Source organism: Sesamum indicum, linkage group LG10, assembly GCF_026168435.1.
Source record: "Sesamum indicum cultivar Baizhima isolate 11 linkage group LG10, ASM2616843v1, whole genome shotgun sequence".
NCBI lineage: Eukaryota > Viridiplantae > Streptophyta > Magnoliopsida > Lamiales > Pedaliaceae > Sesamum > Sesamum indicum.
Window position 1 is genome coordinate 15873594 of NC_142666.1, and position 15351 is coordinate 15888944.

At 35.0% G+C, this 15351-nt stretch overlaps 1 protein-coding gene and 1 long non-coding RNA gene across 2 annotated transcripts; one reads left to right on the forward strand and one right to left on the reverse strand.

The window, feature by feature from the left end:
* Window positions 1-8006: 8006 nt before the first annotated feature.
* On the forward strand, window positions 8007-10661 carry LOC105172093 (trans-resveratrol di-O-methyltransferase). The gene is made up of 2 exons (XM_011093432.3): window positions 8007-8887; window positions 10119-10661. The coding sequence occupies exons 1-2, from the start codon at window positions 8114-8116 to the stop codon at window positions 10419-10421; spliced, it is 1077 nt and encodes a 358-aa protein (XP_011091734.2). The 5' UTR covers window positions 8007-8113; the 3' UTR covers window positions 10422-10661.
* Window positions 10662-11556: 895 nt separating this feature from the next.
* LOC148786736 (uncharacterized) lies at window positions 11557-13267 on the reverse strand. The gene is made up of 2 exons (XR_016067912.1): window positions 12466-13267; window positions 11557-12380 (listed from the first exon to the last, which is right to left on the reverse strand). It is a non-coding gene; the product is annotated as an uncharacterized LOC148786736 (long non-coding RNA).
* Between the last annotated feature and the right edge of the window lie 2084 nt (window positions 13268-15351).

Here is a 15351-nt window from a genome sequence, read left to right on the forward strand (position 1 = left end):
TTTCCAACTTATGCATGATCCACACAAAGTGAAAATATAAGAGGTAGTGGATTTTCAACTATCTTTCTCATTAGCATAATTGGAATCAACATAACTAACAAGATTAATAGAGTCAGAAAATTTGAAGAAATTTATATCAATGCTGTCGGAACCACGAAGGTACCTTAAAAGCCATTTTAAAGCTTCCCAATGAGGAGGTCCCGGATTTGACATGTACCTGCTAAGACATATTACATATGCGGTGTCGGGTCTAGTACATACCATGAGAAACATTATAGACCCAATGACATTAGAATAACGAACCTTACTCATTTTCTCTTTTTCGCAAGCAATTTTAGGACATTGGTCCTTGCATAATTGAAAACGAGCAGTTAAAGGCACAGAGTTGGGTTTTGAATTTTCCATTGAAAACTTTTTCAAAATGGAGTAAATGTAAGACTTTTGATTTAAAAGTATGAAAAACCTTTTTCTATTTCTACAAATATCCATGCCAAGAATTATTTTTGCGTCACCAAGATTTTTCATTTCAAAATTTTTGGAAAGATCTTTTTGTAATGATTCAACAAGTTTAATGCTAGGACTAGCAATGAGCATGTCATCAACATATAACACAAGAAAGATAGGCACGTCATCCAAAAATTTGAAATAGAGACAATGGTCATAATCACTCCTTTTAAAACTAAGTTAAAGCATAAACGTATCAAACTTTTTGTTCCATTGTCTTGGTGACTGTTTCAAACCATATAAGGATTTTTTTAATAGGCAAACATGATCAAGTTTATTTTTATCAATAAAACCAACAGGTTGTCGCATATAAATGCATTCATCAAGGTCACCATGCAAGAAAACAGTTTTGACATCCATTTGTTTCAACTCCCAATCAAATCTGAGTAGTAAGAGCAAGGATAATACGCACTAAATCTAGCTGGGGAAAAAATCTCGTTATAATCTATCCCTTCTTTTTGAGTAAACCCTTTGGCCATTAATATAACTTTGTGTTTTAAGGGGTTTTCTTGTTTGATTTTAAGATGCATTTGCAGTCCACTAAGGAACAATCTTTTGGTTTAGGTACTAGATCCCAAGTAAGGTTATCTTTTAAGGATTTCAACTCCTCATTCATGGCACTAAGTCATTCTTTAGACTTAAGGGCTTCGTCTATGTTCGAAGGTTCAGAATTTCAGATGTTGAGGGCTACTTGGAAAATCATAAAGCCTAGACGGGATGTTTGTTCTCTTCTACCCCTATCCCGCGGTAGTTGGTAATTTTCTAAGAAATTTTCTATAGGTTCTTCTATGTTTTGTTCATCTTCTAGAATCTCTCCCACTTTCTGGTTATCCTCCACCTTATTAAAGGTTATGTCCCTTTGTTCTATTTCGGGTTTAGAAAGACAGGGCATCTCATTCTCATTAAAAATTACATCTCTACTAATAATGACTTTAAGCCTAGGTTGGCTACGAACCCACAACCTATACCTTTTAACCCCATCAGGATAACCAATAAAAACACATTTTATAGAATGAGGTTCAAGTTTATCAGAATTTTGATGAATAAATGCAGAGCAACCAAAAGTACGTAAAAGAGAAACATCAGGTTCCTTACCACTCCAGACAATTTCAGGAGATTTACTCAATAATGGCACAGAAGGAGACAAGTTAATCAAATAAGTGGCAGTTAAAACTGCTTCACCCCAGAATGATTTTTGTAAACCTGAATTGATCAGTAAACATCTCACTTTCTCAAGTAAAGTACGGTTCATGCGTTCAGCAATGCCATTTTGCTGTGGGGTGTAGGGATTGGTCCTGTATCTCTTAATCCCAAATTTATCACAAAGATCATCAAAGTTTTTATTGCAAAATTCAAGACTGTTATCAGTATGCAGGGATTTAAGCCTTTTTCCAGTTTGGTTTTAACAAAAGTTTTCCATTTCTCAAATTTCTCGAAAACCTCAGATTTGTGTTTTAGCAAGAAAACAAACACCTTTCTGAAAAAATTATCAACAATGGATAGAAAATAACGATTTCCACCATGGGTGGGTTCTTTAGAAGGTCCCCATACCTCAGCATGAACATAATCTATTATGCAAGATGATATAGAGGCGTTGGGGGAGGGTGCAGCAGGAAAATGCACACGATGTTGTTTTTCCATAACACATTAATCACAGAATTGCAATTTGTCAACCTTATCACACATAATGCCTTCTTTGTTCAGAAATTCAAGTCCTTTTTGGCTGATATGCTCAAAACGTTTGTGCCATAAAAATATTTTATCATGCACATTCACAGATGCGGCCATAGAATCATAAGTGACTGAACATAAATACAAACTGCGTTTCTTTTTTTATTTAAAAATAACAAGAGAACCTTTCATGATTTTCATAATGCCATTACCCCACCTACCTTCTATACCCTCATCTTCCAATGAGCACATGAAATGAGATTATGACTAAATTCAAGAACATATCTAACATTTTTTAAGAGTCATTCTGTAACCACCATTGAAAATCAAAGAAATATCACCAATGCCTTTAATCTCACACCATTTTTCATTTGCCATGGAGACAAAATTAGAATTACCAAGTTTGAAGTTTGAAAAAATATTTTTAAAAAGACTTATATGGAAAGTGCAACCAGAATCAACAAGCCATTCATACATGCTCATAGAGTGCACAGAATTCACATCAGAAACAACAAATACTTCACCAGATTCATCAGCAACATTATTCACTCTTTCTTTTTCATTAGCATTGTTATCTCTATTATCCCTCTTTGGTTTTCTGAAATCTTTAATGTAATGTCCTTTTAAGCTACAGTTATAACACCTTCTATCTCTGGTTTTATCATCTCTATGTGGGCTTTCCCTAGTTTTGGATTTACTCCTATTGTTGTTTCTATTATGACTTTTGCTTCTACTGTTGTGTCTATAGCTACAATTCCTAAATTTGGACCTGTCTCTCACATAATTAACCTCATGTTGCTTGTTACTAGGTCTATTCGTTTTTAGGTCTATCTCTTTGCTTTTTAATCCATTCACAACAGTATCAAGATTCACACTATCGACCGTATTTGATAGCAGCTTTCACATCAGAATAGTATCAGGTATAGCATTCAAAACCACAATAGGAGAATACTCATCAATATTCTTGTCACCAGTCAATTTTATATCTTGAACCAATTTAGTGAAATCATCCAAATTCTCATCAATGTTTTTAGACAAATCAAGCTTGTATCTAAAAAATTTCTCAAGCAAAAATAGTTTACTCGGCAGGGAAGTTTCAGTGTAAAGCTCTTCTAATTTTTCCATAAATCTCTTGCAGAATTTTGTTTACCAACCTTTCTCAAAACATTATCAGACAGATTAAGAATAATGGAAGAATACGTATATTCATCATTTTCAAGTTGTTTTTCTTCAGAAATAGTGTTAGTGTATCTACCATCTATGGCCTTAAAAACTATTTGCTGAATCAAAATCCCCTTCATTTTTTGTTGCCAAATTAAAAATCTCCCTTTTTCATCAAAAAGTTGCAAATTGTATCCGACCATTTAAAAAGAAGTTTTTTCTTTTAGAAAAGAATAAAAAAACATATTTTAAGAAAGATTATCAGAGAACGTTTAGCAGCGGATTTAAGCAAGAGAGTATTACAGATCACAGGAGCAATTTCACACAAGAATTCACACAGATCAGAATAATAGTCACAACAGATGATACACCAAAAGGAAGTTTTTAGACCACAGATTTCACAGTAGTAAATCACAAAGAATATGTACAACAGATTTTAAGGCAACACTAAGTAGCAGGAATGTATATATCAGAAATAGTTGATAATCCAAAAATAGTGAATAAAGTAGAAAAAAATCGAATTTCACAGGTTATAATATCAATAGAACAAGCAACCACAGGGCTAAGGCCTCTCCAGCCTAACACCCAATCCAGATACCCGACAACCTCAAGGGTCCGGCCAGGAGGATAATCAGGGGGATAAGCGCCTCAAAATAAATAAATCGAGAGATAATGTAACTGAAGAAAACATGCAGAAAGTAAAGGAGGGGTTCAAGAGAGTTACCACCATTGGAGCTTTGACGGATCGGAAATGTGGCTCTAATACCACGGTTAAGTGGATATCAGATAAATCCTAACCAACTATTATAAAGATTTAGAGTACGAAACTCCTTAATGTATACAAACCAATATATTATAGAAATAATGAATGAATGACAGTGATAAGAAAAACTTAAAAGAGAAATCAAATACTTGTTAACAAAGTCGGCTCAGAATCTGCCAGATCCAACAAGTGGGACACGGTCACAACAGTTCCATATCCAAATAGCACTGAGCCACAGTAACACCACAGATCACCAGAAACCCGACCACACAAGCCTGATCACTAACTTTAGTTTTCTCACACTGTCACAAAGGCCTCACAACTCACAATTTTCACGAAGAAGAAGAGTAAGAGGACTTCAGAAGATTTTAAATTCCGTATCAGAAAGGGGAAGAACACCCCTATCTATACGGACGAGAGAAGAGGTGAGAATGGAAGGTCATGGAGGCTTTCCTTAAATTATTGGATTGGTTTAGGAAAGGATCCATGGAAACCGGTGAGAGAGAAGGGAAGAAATCACAAAGAGATTTGGAGAACAAGAAGCAAACGACGGAAAAGAGAGAATGAGGGTTAGGGCAACATAGAGTGTATATAAGTACCAGGTAAGTGGGTCGTCATGGGCCAGTGTTGTGGGCTGCCGGGTGGACTTGGTGTTGGGCATCTAAGTGAGCCTACCAAAATTAGGTCATGGGCCATAAATTAACAATATGCTCAGTGTGTACTGTGCTCCTTCAAGGAACAAGAAAGAGTCCATGGTTGTGCTTAACAAAGCCACATATTCACATGGTATCAAAGTCATCTCTTGATGGTCTCTGGCACTTTTCCTCACGCCATTTTTTTGTAGAATAGCATAATCACACAGATAAAATACAAAGACAATGCACCGGCAAGTCCCACGATGCCAGATAAGCAAGAAAAGGAAGGCACTGGCTGATCAGAAATCATTGAGGATTCAAGCCTCAGACAATCAAGGAGCAAGCTTGGTGTCAAACTTGTTGGATGAAACACATTTTCTGTCCGGGAGTATATTTGTCAAGATTGCCTTGGGAGCTAAGATATACTCTTTTTTTTAAAAAAATTTGAAATTACACTTACATCCCTCCAAAGTTCACTCGTCATACCGACTTTTTTCGGTTAGAATTTGGACCAAAAATGCTGACGTTAGAAAAATAATTTGCATAAATTTTTAATTTTACCCTCGTTTAATGTTTTCATGTAATAATTTTATATTTATAAAGGAAAAATATAATGATATTAACTTCAGTCCATATATATATATTATATTTATCCTTTTATAAATACAAAAAAATACTAAATGAGGAGCAAAATTAAAAATTTATATATTCTCTTTGCTTACATCATCATTTTTGTAAATCGAAAATTTTCAGATAGGTATAAGTGTAATTTCAAATTTTTTTTGAGTAAAACTGTAATTTATTATTTTTAGAGGAAGTCTGAGTGCAATCAACCTAATTTTATATACAATTATATTTAAATTTGTATTTTATATTATTTATTGATTTCCCTAATATTATATACACCCATACGAATCGTAGTACTAATACTTTATCGTAATCAAGCAATAATGTTATCCTTATTAAAATTTTAATATTGCAATTGTTAATTAGTATTCTATGTATATATGTTCAAAATGTTCGTTCCACGAACGAATATAATAATCGTATGCAACGGATATTTCATATTTATGAAATACGGTCAACTGATTAGGTACTCGCTCAAATTTAAAATTTGCAAATAATGTGTTGTTTATTGTCATTTTTCTTTTGAACTTTAGCTTGTGTTTGGAATATTCTTATTACAACATGTTTTGTCTCAATAAATTTCAACTTATAAGTTGGATAAATTAGTTCTAATAAAATAAGTTCTGTAATTATCCATCTCGAGGCACCCATTTATTTCAATTACGATCTTTTAGAGCTAACGGAGTACCCTCGAAATAATTAAGCAAGAGGGATCCTCTGAGCTACTCGAAGCTCAAGCTCACATTTGGAACCAGGTGTTCAATTTCATAAATTGTTGGAGCAATAGAGAGAAAATAGAAAAAGTTGATCCAAATAAAAAATTAAAAAAAAAAAAAGAAATCTATGGCAAGAGATAGAATTAGGAGACAAAAATTATTTTTTACCAGTACAAGAAAATAGAAAACTATCTATACAAAATATTTAATGATAATTTTAATATTGTCACTAATTATATATTTTATGACAAGAATTATTATTTTATCGCAATAATGAATTTTAAAATTTTACCGGAGATAATTATTTTGTAAAAGTGTAATTAGGAATTTTTTTTTTTCATAATTTTGGTTGCTTATAGGATATTTTTCAATTTCATCTCATACGAGTAGGACAAAAGTTTGTTTGTATGTGGAAAAATTAATATTTCGTAACTTAATTAAGAAAAATTATTTCAAACGTATTTTACAAAATTTGGTCTTAAAGAGATAAACACGCTTTCACATCTTTTTAACCCGAAATGGCTGGGGAGAGAAAAGATTCCTTTTTTTAGGGCAGTCTCGGACATGCAATGGCTATGCTTTGGTCTCTCACTGGACCAAAGCATACGAAAAAATGGTGAGGCTTCGCAACAAAATATTTTCTTTCGTAAAGGGGGGGGGGGGGGGGGGCAGATACTATCTCCACTGATTCTCCCTCCAAAATTGGTACAATATATCGGTTAGTTTTGACTATCAATTAATGAAGGGGATCAATTTTGATGAATTTAAGAAACATCAGATACCAAAATTGATGAGATTGCAATATGGGGAACTAAAACTAATTTAACTAGTGCCTAAGTTGGGGATGAAAAATAAAACCATCCCTATATGAAAATAAAAATCGTGGTAAATAATTTTTATTGACTACAATTAAATTAAATTAATGCAAAAACATAGATTTTCAACTAAAAAATAGTTATTTGTCATGGTTAACAGTCATTGTAAAAATAAAAGTCATGACAAATATTTTAACAACCCTCGTAGATACCACGGCCAACAACTGTTGCATGGTCATAGTCAACAACTACTTGCTACGACTATTTTGTTTTTTACCATGACAATTAAGCATGATCAACTGTTGTATTTTTTGTGGTGACTATTATGGGTTCCACAAAATTTTCAAGGGGAGAACAAACAGTTGTATATATTATGTGTAATCACTACAAGAAATATAACATCTAATTATACTTTAATTATTATAGTTAATGATAAATAGTCGTAGCAAATAGTCATTAATCACGACCATGCAACAGTTATTGACCATAACTTTTGTAAGGATGGCTAAAACATTTGCCATTGTTGAAAGCCATAGTAAATATTTTTACCATAATTCTTAGTTATGACAAATAATTTTTTCATATCGATCTTATCTAATCATGGTTAATAATATTTTATTTATCATAATTTTTAATCATAAATATTAATATTGTAGCGAATAGTAACTTATTTACATATAATCATATAAATACAATATAAAATTTTAAATAAAAAATCAATAGATGATTAAAAGCGAATCAATCATTAAAACGGGTGAAGTGGAGAATCAATTCAATAGCATGTCGGCGATTAAAATATGGCGTACTAATTAGTGTCCTAATTTATCGGAGCTAAGCATCTTTGCACGTTAGCTTGATGTCATTTTCTATGATGAAAATATTAAATAGTCCTCTTAACATTACCGGAATTGAAAAACGTGCACATGGCCGAATTGAAAAACGTGCACATGGCCATTTATTTATATTAGCTGTTTTGGATGTTTAGCTACTCATCATGGCGTGCGATAGCCACTCATCAACTCTCCCCCAGAAACACTGACCACCTGAATTAAAATACTTTGTCATTCCCTATATAATCATCGATCTCCAAGCCCACCAGCTGAATATAAAATACTTCGCGATTCCCTATATAATCATCCATCTCCCACCACTTGTTTCAATCTACGATTTAGACTCAGCTTTTCACACTTAATCAATATTCATAGACTGATTAAGAGAGATATGGGAACGATTAAGCAAGAGCTGCGTTCTGAGCTACTTGAAGCTGGAGCTCACATTTGGAATCAAGTGTTCAGTTACATAAACTCTATGTCACTAAAATGCATAACTGAGCTCGGCATTCCCGAGATCATCCACAAGCATGGCCGCCCCATGACTCTCACTGAACTGATGGAAGCTCTCCCTGGAGTTGATAGAGCCAAAGCCGACCATGTGCGCCGTCTCATGCAGACCGTCGTGCACTCGGGCTTTTTCGTATTGGAAAAAGTCGATTCATCGGATGAGCAGGGTTATTGGCTTACGCCTGCTTCACGTCTTTTGATTGGAGACCACCCCATGAGCATGAAGGCGTTCGTACTTTCCCAACTTGATTCGGTCCTTTGTGAGCCATGGCAGCATTTAAGTGGATGGTTCCAAAATATCAAGGACCGCACAGCATTTCATAACACTCATGGAATGTCATTTTGGGAGCTGAAAGAGCAGAATCCAAGGTTTGGGCTTTTGTTTGATCAAGGTATGGGAAATGATACCCCAATGGTGGCCGACGTGATTGCCAGAGATTGTAGGCAAGTGTTTGAGGGTTTGGGTTCTCTTGTGGACGTGGGCGGAGGCACTGGAACTTTGGCCAAGGCCATAGCCGAGGCGTTCCCAGAAATTCATTGTACGGTGCTTGATCTTGCACCTGTCGTTGCGGGATTAGAGGGGACAAGGAACTTGAAGTACGTTGAGGGAGATATGTTTGAGTACATTCCTCCAGCAGATGCAGTTCTACTCAAGGTATGTATCCATGCGTAAGTTTGGTTGAAAAAGAGGCCAGACACATTAGTATATATAATTCAACAATTTATGACTAGAGGTACAAATTTCATTTTATAACAAAAGCTCATGAAATATCGCGCAAGGAGCGGGTGTTAGTTAAACGTATCTTGCATGAAAAGTATTTTGCAGCTTCTCAAAATATGATATGGGTGTTTTAATTTTTTTCAGTCCACATCTTCTCAAGTTTGGGTCTAATTATACAAAATAAACTCTTGTCTTTTATAAATTTACAAGTATATTTCATATAATTGTAGTTATAATTATAAATAAACCCCCTTATTCAATGGTCAAACTTTACACAACACCCCTCGATATGTTGCACTAGCATCCCTCATGATCAAAGGTTTACTTATAATTTTATAAAGAACATGGATTGTGTGATTTGGTCTAATCACAAGGGTTGTCCAATTTACCCTTTTCTTTTCAGACTTAAATGCATTTTTGGTCTCTACTTAGATCATTTAGTATTTTCGTCCTTTAACTTTTGTAGGCTAACATTTTAGTCCTATATTATTATTTCCCATAATTCTAATTCTTTTTTACTGGAGTTCACCCTTCACACCCAAAAAATATAGGTGCAACTGACATGACGTTTTAAAATTGGGGCTATTAACTCATTTATTCCAACATTTTGTCATTTAGTTTTCTAAAGTAAAATTTTGATTTTACATCTTTTTAATTTTCATTATTTTTTTTATTTTTTTTCCCACCAGAATCCACCCTTTTAACACTGGTTGGACGCTTAAATGGAATAACCCGAAATATAGACTCTTACTATTTCTATTACTAACAATACGAGGGCGATGACATAATTTTCTAAATAAAATGATAACTAGACATAGATTAAACCTACCTTGTGATTAGTTATGGCAGTCATCCTTTTGAATTAATTTCCTAAAATAGAGGACTATGTAAATTGTATTATTATTTATGTAAAAAAAATTAAAACATTTTCAATAGAATATGATGTGTATATATGTATATATATGTGCTTATATATTACCCTAATAAATATTGTTGCTAACTTATATCCCTGTGCAAAAGGAAAGTGGTAGAGTTTCACAAAAGATCTATGACTTGCTCTTGTATATGATTTAGCAGAAGATCCTTGTCAAGAACAAGCAAAAGAATACGTACTATTATATGATATACATATGTTCACTAAACTTTCATATATGTTCATATATAGTGGATATTGCATGATTGGAGCGACGAGGAATGTGTAAAGATCCTGAAGAGATGCAAAGAAGCAATAAAGAGTAATGAGAAAAGAGGAAAGGTGGTGATCATTGAGATGGTAGTCGATGACCAAAATTCCGACCATAAATCAGTGGAAACTCAACTCTTCTTCGACATGTTAATGATGACTGTAGTTGGTGGAAAAGAAAGAAACCAAAAAGAATGGGCAAAACTCTTTTTTGATGCTGGTTTCACGAACTATAAGATCTCTCCCCTCTTGGGAATAAGGTCTATTATCGAGGTTTATCCCTGAGTGTATGCTATGCTAAGATTTCTCCCCTCCTTGGAATAAGGTTTATTATCTTCTTTGGATGTGTTACGAAAAATTTTATATGTGTTCCAAAATTAGCATAAAAAATGTAGTACTGCGAAACTCGTGATTCAGGTGTAATTTTTGCAATTTCTATTTAATATTTTGTAATTTATGCAATTTAATTGAGTTATTTATGCAATTTACGTATAATTCTGAGTAATTTATGCAGTTTATATTTAATTTATTATGTAATTTATGCAATTTATGTGTAATACAAATGCCTATGATTTCTTTCAATCCGGCCATTCTGTTGAGGGGTGTAAGTGCATGAACTTTGATGCACAATACCAAGATTAAACAGAGGGAGTGAAATTCTTGATTAATAAACTGATCCAATATCAGACCTTAACACCTTAATCCCTCTGTTGAATTGATTCTGAATTAGGAGGCAGAATTTATTTTTGTTTAAGGATGAAAGTTCACAAACTTCTAGTATGATCATCCAATAAGGTTAAAACATAAGTACCCCCACAAAGATTTGAGGCTGTATAAGCACCCCATAGATTCATATGTAATAGTTTAAAAGGAGCAGCAGAATGAGAAGAACTGAGTTGAAAGGGAACTCGACTTTGTTTAGCCTTATGACAAATTTCACAATGGGAATCAATATGTTCACCATTACAGTTAATGGATGGTATTTTTTGTAATGCTTGCATAGAAGAATGGCCCAAATGATTGTGTTAGTGTTAGGAGTACAAAGAATGGAATTGGAACATATTACATCATGTGTGAACATCTCAGAGGAAGTAACAGGGTTATTTTTATAGGGAATGGAACATAGTTGGTACATATACAGATTCTTGAAGAGCACTCCTACAAACAGGTTCTCTTTATAATTATGGTCCAACAAAACACATCTCTCTTTAGTAAATTGAAACTGATAGTGTTTTGAGAACATAGCTGGTTAACAGATATCAAGTGAACAGTAAAATGAGGAATGAAGAAAACATTCTCAAGGGTGATTAATTCATTCAATCTAACAGTTCCTATGTACTGCACAAGTTTCTTTGAACTGTCAGGCAAGTGTATATAATGAGGAATGGCTGGTTTAATGTAGATGCGAAATAAAGCAGTGTTAGAACAAACATGGTTAGTGGCCCCTGTGTCAATAATCCAACAATTCAAACTAATATTAGTCGGCTCAACGGCATTACCTGCAACCTCTTCATCAAACTGTGCATAGTTTGCATAGTTTGTGATGGGATCTGAAGGTGCGTTGTTCTTCTGCAACAATTTGATCAGCTCAGCCATCATTTGCGTGGCACTTTGTGTTGATTCTTGCTGTAAACTATTAGTTCTAGCCTCCACATTAGCAACAAAAGCCTTTCCCTTCTTCTTTCTTTCACTCATCTTTTTATACTAGTCTAGTGTGTCATGTAGCTGAAAACAAGTGTCCTGAGTATGTCCTATCCTCTTACAGTAAGAACATACTAAGTTTCATCTGTCAGAAGCATATTTCTTCCTCTTTAAGTTCTTATCGCCTTCTCTCATGTTCTCTTTCAAGGCAAATTGGTAAGCCACGTTGTTAGTGGCCGCTTCCATATGTGTTTGTATCGATCTTTGTTGTTGAACAGAGTACACCATAGAGAACGCCCTTTCAATCTTAGGCAGTGGATCAAGGATAAGAATTTGGCTTCTCTCATTGCTAAAACTGCCATGTAGACCCATAAAAAATTGCATCAACTCAGTAACTGAAGTAAGGTCTTCAATCTCCTTGTTAATGTCACAAATGCATCTACCACATTTACACTTGGGCGTTGGCGCCAAACAATTCAACTCATTCCAGAGTTTGGTCACTTTTGTCAGATACGCAGTAAGGTTCAAATCTTGTTGTGAAACAGAGGCAATTTCGCTCTGCAATTAGTAAATCATAAGTCCGTTACTTCGCCTGTATATGGCCTGTATAGAGAGCCAAAGTTCTCATGAGTTCCAACAATACATAAACGACTCCACTATGAAATTGGAGATGCAATGGCATAGAGACCTGCTGAAGAATTAACTCTTGCCTACCCCTTTGTCTCTATACAATACAGCAAACATATACAGAGACCTTCACAGGCAAGGGTCTGATACCTCGTTAAAGCTCGCAAACGAAATTGGAGATGCACAAGAAAAAAACACAGGGAAAATGCAGAGCAAGAATAACCAATCTGCCATTGAGAAAAAATATCCAAAAGATATACAGTTTGGAGTCGAACCCAGCTAAATACAACTGCCCCATAACAGAATAACATATGTGTGTGTGACATGTACCAATCAAACTACGAATAAATAATTCAACAATTTATACAGCCCCTACATAAGAAAATGGAACTCTAAAATGAGACTACGTTTTTCACCATCAGCTGCCTCCACATCTGACTGAAGTTCTGTAGCAAAGGCAAGCTTCTTCTGTGCAATCTCAATAATTTGTAGCAAAATAATAAAATTTTACAGGAAATAAATTATAAAATTATACATACATGATATATGTATATAGTGTAATATATATATAGATACTATTAATTAAAAAAAATAGTATAGGCATTGGAAAGACAGCTGCTTAGCAGACGCTGATATGAAAAGGAGAGTGCAAAAGGGGAGGCGGTGGAGGAAAGGGGTAGTAAGAGGTAGTGAGGAGGTGCGCTCTCGACATTGATGGGGGAAGGGGGTAGGCACCGACGAGAGGGGTGGGGCGAGGGCCGACTATATCAAGGGTGGGGAAGGGGTGGGAAGGCGCAAGTAGTGGGGGGGTCGATGTGGGTGGGAGGGAGAAGAGGAAGGAAAAGGATTGCCGGCACTGACAGCCAGGGGAGGGGGGCAGCTGGTTATGGGGTGAGGTGGGATATATATATATATATATTATACATATATTTTGTAATATTATTATACCTATTTATAAAAATATATTTTTTATAACCTTTGTATATAAATTATATATGTCAAATTGAATTTGGAGCATCGATTTGTAAAAAAAAGATATAATCCATAAATTTAAGTAAGATTTTATATGAACGTAGATTCAAATGATACAATATGAAGCATTGATTTGTGTTAGATAAGATTCAGTAGTTGTAAAATAGAAAAACAAATTAAAAAAATTAAAAAATAAAATGGAAAAAACACTTAGCGCCTTTAAACTCTATAGTTAAGTATTCAACGATTTTTCCTTTGGTCTCGTGAAATTCCAAAATAAATGAACATAATGATGCAACGAGTGAATTATCTATAGTATGGAACCAAAATTGAAAACATATCCATTTAGGCCGTGTTCACTTGATGGGACAGGATATACCTACCTGAGATTGATTTGGGACAATAAAATGGATTACCCCAAATGGGACAGACTACACATACGTTTACTAAGGCATACACAATCCGCAATTTATCCGCCAAAAGGCGTTTACAACCCGGATTAAGTGGGATCGTTTAATTGTGAAATTACTTTCTTGTACCCTTGAATTTGAAATTTCACCTTTCCTACCCTCAGAGAATTGTGTCACTACTCCCCCCAGAGTGAGGCCTCACAATGATGAGCAAAGCAAACAGAAAATCAATAATGATACAAGATTACGATATACATTTGGGAAGAGAAGCTAGGAATCTAATTACATTTCTTGATCTACCCTTAGTCAATTAATTTTCCATTTTTTGTATGACGACTGACAAATTGCATCTCCTTTTCATCCTGAAGCTAGATAAAGAAATGGAGATGATGTGTTGTTATTAAATGAATTAATGGAATGAGAATCGAGAGAGCACAAGATGAGATCTGGATCATATATATATATATATATATATATATATATATGTAATCAGGAAAAACAAAGAGTACGACACCATGTATTGCATTCACAATGATTTTATGTAAGTATGTATATGATGATGTAAGAAAATGGAATAGAAGAAGAAAAAATCTCCTATCTCTCTCTCTCTTTTGTCCCTGCGTTCATAGAGAAATAGCAGACAGGTAAACTTCTAATTTTCCTGAACCATTAACTCTCTCTCCCACCACCCATTTCAGCTTCTTGTATCCAAACCTTTCAATCAACCGTGTAGAAGCCCTTTTCTTGTCATCGGTCGAACAATAGAAGTTGTCCAACCAAAGCAATCCACCAGCCCTCAGTATACGGTCGATATCAAACATTAAGAACACCAATTTCTCAAACCGTCGGTTTTATTCCCCTCTTAATCATCTTTTCAAGCAACAATCTAGTCTTCACAAAGCACCAATCAGCACTCCAAACACATTTAGACGACACCCAAATGTCTGAATATGCTTAAGCGCATTGAAAATCGAGGAACACACTTTGTGGGGCTTCCGGGTTCTCCTCAAAATCTCGATCAAGCCTTCTATTAAACACCTGGCCTTCACATACAACTTCTCTTCGATTAAAAGATGAACGATAGCTAAATGGAGTTTTAAAGTTTTCGCAGGGTTCACATTTCTCGAAGCTGAGTTGAAAATCCTCAACGCTTGTTGTGGGGTTGGGGAGTTGAGTGTTGCAGCAGCCATATTTAAAAGATGTAGAGATGAAGGTGCTGAAGGAAATAATGGGGTTCCAAAAGAGAATAAGAAAGCTAATGACTTCTTTCGGTTGCAAAAGGGTTTCACTCTTGGAGGTGAAAACTTCATCATTGCTCCGGCGATCCCCAGATTTCTTGCTTCCCATTAACTATAAGCCTCTTTGACACTTCCTCCTTCCAAGAAGAGAACAACTCAGTGATTTGGCCTGATTATACAAAAGAAAATGGCAGGGGAGGTGGAGAGGGACTGAGGTAGCAGTTGTGCGGGGATGAGTGGGGCTGGTGGGAAAAGGGGCGATGTTGGCCAATAGGTAAAGAACTGGTGTCTTGTCGTCGGCAAATGAGCGCGGCAGAGAGGCGTCGT